We start from the raw sequence: 4,826 nt of genomic DNA on the forward strand, positions 1-4,826 counted from the left end.
GGGCGGAGGGAGAAGGGTAATTCCAAGTCCCATGAAGGTTGCCCAGAAGCACAAGCTGAGAGTCACACATCTTCCTCCAAACTTTCCTGTGGAGCTGGCACCCTGGATTCAGAATTCCAGCTTCCTGCACTGCGAGAAAACACGTTTGTGTTGGTTAAACCACCCGTCTGGGGCACTTCTGTTATAGCCGCTCATTAATAATGAACATTGGATTCAGAACTGAGAAGCTGAGGTGCTGTTCTAACAATACCTACAACATGGAAGCGATTTGGGAATTGGATGGCGGCTTGAGGCTGGAAGATCTGAAGGATCCTAGTGGTCAAAGTGCATAGGAACCCTGCAGGGCAGACTTGAACTGCTCCTGTCAGTTTCCAAGACTAGGGATCTAAGCTGGAGTAGAAACCTCTTCTGTCTCCCACAGAAAGGCGGGTGGCTTTAAATCAACGGTCTTGTGGTTAGCAGCCCAACGCCTAACCCACTATGCTACTATGAGAAATCAAATCAATGGCAGTGAGTTTGAAGGAGGTTTTGCTCGTTTGTTTTGAGAGTGGACGTCTAGGTTACCTTGAACAGACTGCCCCAGGGGCAGATGAGTGGGGCCTGCTGGGGCCCAGGGGGTGAGGTCACCACTCAGGTGGAGTAGGAGAATGGACCCACCCAAGCCAAGCGAGAAGAGTAGCTATCCTAGTGGGCTTGGGAGGTAGAGCTGAAGGTCCGGGGTTTCTACCCGGAATCCAGAGAGCACGGCTCACACCCTGTTGTTCGGACAGCCTTAGGAGACGATGGTTTTCAATCTGTTAGCGTTCATGTACTTTGTACTACTGGGTTTTGGACTTGTTTGTATCTGTTATTCTCTCTTTTCCTCCGTATTCTTCCACTTGTAATAGAACTATCTACCTGGTGTCTATTTCATCATCGTACTTTAGAAACAAGTAAATAGAGTGTAGACACCACAGGTTCACAGATGAAGAGGAATTTTGCCCAAGATGGAATTTTGCCCCAGGATGGAAGTCTCATCCATACTCAATTTAGATGGTTCAGAAAATGATTTTGGACTTGAAGCTGATTTAGGACTTTTGCAATGATGAGTATGTTTTACACGTAGCAAGGGCATGAACTAGCGTGGTGGTGGTCAAAGGGTGGAAAGTTGTAGACTGAATTATGTCCCTCCCCAAATCTGTTCTAAATCCTAAACTCTACACCCGTGGATATAATCCCATTTGGGAACGAGTTGCCTTGATAGGTTATTAAGGCAGGATTAGTGTGATTAGTGTAGGTGTATCTTAAGTCAATTTCTTTGGAGCGATCAAAGAGATTAAACAAGCAGCAGAGCAGAGACAGGGGAAGATGGGTGCCAAGCCGCATGAAGGTTGTCCAGGAGCTCAAAGAGATCTTTCTCCAGAGCTGACAGAGAGAGAGAAAGTCAGTCTTCCCGTAGGGCTGGCCTTGTGAATTCAGACTCTTCCTAAACCGTGAGAAAATACATTTTTGTATGTTAAAGTCACCCACTAGCAGTATTTATGTTATATCAGCACTAGATAACCAAGATACTAAATAGCTCGATCCTAAGTCTCAATTGAGTAGAGAAAGACTGAAATGGCTCTCTGAAGGAGCAGTACATTGAAGAACAGCAGATCCTTCCTGGATTGGCAAAGGACGCTGGCCCGACCCTTGGGCCGAGTTTTCTCTGAACACTAGCGCAGTCATCCTTTTAGGAAGCCCCTGAATCTGTACAAATGGTGTTCATACCAGAAACCCAGAAGAATTGTCCAGCAGGCAGCGGAACCGGCAGACAAAGCTTCTCTCCAGATAGGAGGGGTCTTCCCAAAGTAGATGCTGATGGCTGTCGGAGGCAGCTCTAGTAAGGGGCTGGGGTCTCTCTCCAGGAAGAGCTGGGAGGAGAGAGAGAGACAAAAGGAAGAGGTTCTGCCTGAACAATCCTTGTCCCAGGGCTGAAATGGCTGGACGGTATGGAAACTGTAGGTCACAAACCCACTGGCCAAGTGAGTTGTGGCCTTCACCAACAGGAGGATCTTGATGACCAGCCACTCTCATCCATTAGATCATGCTACCAGACCTGCCTGGTAGCGTCACGGTGTCGTGAGATTCAAGGTCAAACAGATGATTTGCATCAACACGTGCACCTGGTCACTAGCGCTTCAGTTGAAATCTACCCACAGCCAACTACTGCTCATCACTTAAACCTCTCTCTGCTGTGCTGTCCAGTCCCTGGTTCTAAGTGGGCCACCCGCTGTGGTGGTGGAGAACATGGATCCTGGCATCGGACAGGAGCCTTACCTTCTGTGTGATTCAGTTTGGGTTACTTAATGCTCTGTGGGTCTCAGTGTTCTTATCTGGGAGAATGATGAGGGCAATGAATGTACAAATGTGCTTTACACAATTGATGTATGTATGGATTGTGATAAGAGTTGTATGAGCCCCTAATAAAACAATTCTTCAAAAAAGAGCTCTTATCTGTACCAGTGTACATGTTCTGGTCTAGCTGGATTTGTAAGATAGAACTGGGCCATGATATTGGGGGAGTGGGGGGAAGAAGCATTAAAGAACTAGAGGAATGTTGTACGTTTCGTCAGGGCTGTACTGCACCCTGACTGGCTCAGCCCTTCCTTGTGGCCCTTCTGTGAGGGTATGTCCAAGGGTCTATAGATGGGCTTTGGGTCCCCACTCCTATCCCCTCTCATTCACATCGATATGATTGTTTGGTTTTGGTCTTGATACCTGATCCTGTCAACACCTCGTGATCACACAGACTGGTGTGCTTCTTCCATGTGGGCTTTGTTGCTTCCCAGCTAGATGGCCACTTGTTTAACTTCAAGCCTTTAAGACTCCAGGCGCTATATCCTTTAATAGCCAGGCACCACTGCTTTCTTCACCACATTTGCTTATGCACCCGCTTTGTCCTTAGTGATCATGTTAGAAAGGTGAGCATCACAGAATGCCAGGTTATGAGACCAAAGTGTTCTTGCATTGAGAGAGTACTTGAGTAGAGGACCAATGTCCATCAGGTGCCGTAGTACTTAACATATAAATATAAGTACAGAGATCTATGTCTCTATCGCTATACATAAATATATTTACATATGTATGTGCCTGTATTTATACATCTCTAAATGTCCTTTGCCTCTTAGTTCTTTCCTCTACATCCCTTTACTTTCCTCCTGTCCTGCTATCATGTTCAACCTTCATTCGGCTTTCAATAATTCCTCTGGGCTGCATTGCATTTGACCATATCCCACCAGGCATTCCACACTCTCCTCGCCGTCGGTTTTAGATCTTTTGTTGTTTCCTTGTCCCTGGGTTTGTTGGCTCCCTCTTTCTTTCTCCAAGAAAAATAAGTCATTCTCTTATTGGTGTCCGGTGTTATTCTTTCATTTAATACCCCAAGAAGAATAGTGGAACTCATGCCAACCTATCACAAATGGAAATCACCTTAGACCAATCTAGTGATCAAAGGTGGGCTAGCTGCTCCCCGCACCCCACCAAGGACTGCCTCTGAGTTCCCAGTCTCAGGGTGCGCGCTCTGATCACTTCCAGGGTTTGGAGTAAGAGCTTTTGCAGAGCCCATACTCAGCTTCCTCCCGAGCTTCTGTTCTTTGGTCGCCCTTGGAACGAGCTCTGTTTCTTTAACTGAAAAATAACCAGAATGGTTACAGACAAGACAACAAACCCACGCCCGCATTCGCCTCAGAGCAAAGACAGCAACCCCATGCCCTAGTCTTGTTTTCTTGCTTTCAGAGGATCAATGAGCTCACAGGCTTGGGGGGGTCTGTTTGCTGTGGGGGTCCTGCACCAGCAGCGCTACCTGATGCCTCAATGACACAGGTGTCCTTCCTCTCCTTCCTGCATGTACCTGCAACCAAACGAGGGCTCCATCCATGCTTACTTAATATCATGTATGTTCTAGCTGAGAAACAAAGCCCAGTTCCCCACTCGGGTGTCCTCCTCTCGGCCTGTAAGGTCCAGGCCCTGTGGGTGAAAACACGCGCATACAGAGTCGACATGGTGTCCCAGCCCATTTTCCTCCATGCCTCGGGTACTTACGGCTGGTGTCCTCCTCGGGTGCTCTGCTGGTGGGTTCTGGGTCTGGTGACCAGCGCAACTGGCTCTGGAACATGGGTCGATCCTCCTTGTGGATCAGCTCAAACACACTCTGATGGATGATGTCTGACTGCAAGGACAGAGGCAGCATTATGCTGCTGCTGGGACCGCTTCCTGCCTTCCAGTGTCGCAGTAAGGGCCAGTCACCCTACATATCTCTGAGCCAGCCCGGCCCATCTGAGGTCCTTCCTAGGTGACCCGGCAGTCTGGCCTCATGCATCTGCTGTTGGCACTCTGTCCCTAGTCCTTCTTGCAGTCCTCACAGTCCATCCTCTTGGGCTGCTGCTGTCCCCAAACCTAGGATGCATCTCACAAGAGAGGCACTCCATGGAGGGAGTGTCCAAGGGTTAAGTCACAGCGAAGTAACAAGGGGACACCTGAGATGGGGACATAGGTGGCAGTTACTGAAATCGCTCCGGAGAGTTGGTTTGAAGCACAATGAAAGGAGGAAGGTGAGCTTCCCTGGAAATCTAGCATCAGTTCTAGTGGATAACACAATTAAATGGATGGAGGAAATAAAATAAATCTAATTTCTAGGGAGATCAGAGTTTGTTCTGCTATTTGTTGAATGAGGTGAGGGAATAGAAAACTGAATATAATTTCTTCGGAACTGAGTTTGGTTAAACTTAGTAACTTGATTCAGGAATAAGAATGAACATATCTGGTCTCGCACAGCTTCTATAATGCTTTTAGAGTGCTCAATTTTT

General features: G+C 47.6%; 1 protein-coding gene across 1 annotated transcript in view; it reads right to left on the reverse strand.

Moving 5' to 3' along the window:
* Nucleotides 1-4,826, reverse strand: part of LOC101657555 (aryl hydrocarbon receptor-like) — a 28,460-nt gene that overhangs the window by 7,850 nt on the left and 15,784 nt on the right. Inside the window, 3 exon segments of the mRNA XM_013005236.1 lie at nt 1,750-1,843; nt 2,585-2,627; nt 4,063-4,189. Of these exon segments, the coding sequence (XP_012860690.1) occupies nt 1,750-1,843; nt 2,585-2,627; nt 4,063-4,189 (264 nt within the window).

Source organism: Echinops telfairi, unplaced genomic scaffold, assembly GCF_000313985.2.
Source record: "Echinops telfairi isolate 266 unplaced genomic scaffold, ASM31398v2 ScPeMD7_7469;HRSCAF=8507_0, whole genome shotgun sequence".
NCBI lineage: Eukaryota > Metazoa > Chordata > Mammalia > Afrosoricida > Tenrecidae > Echinops > Echinops telfairi.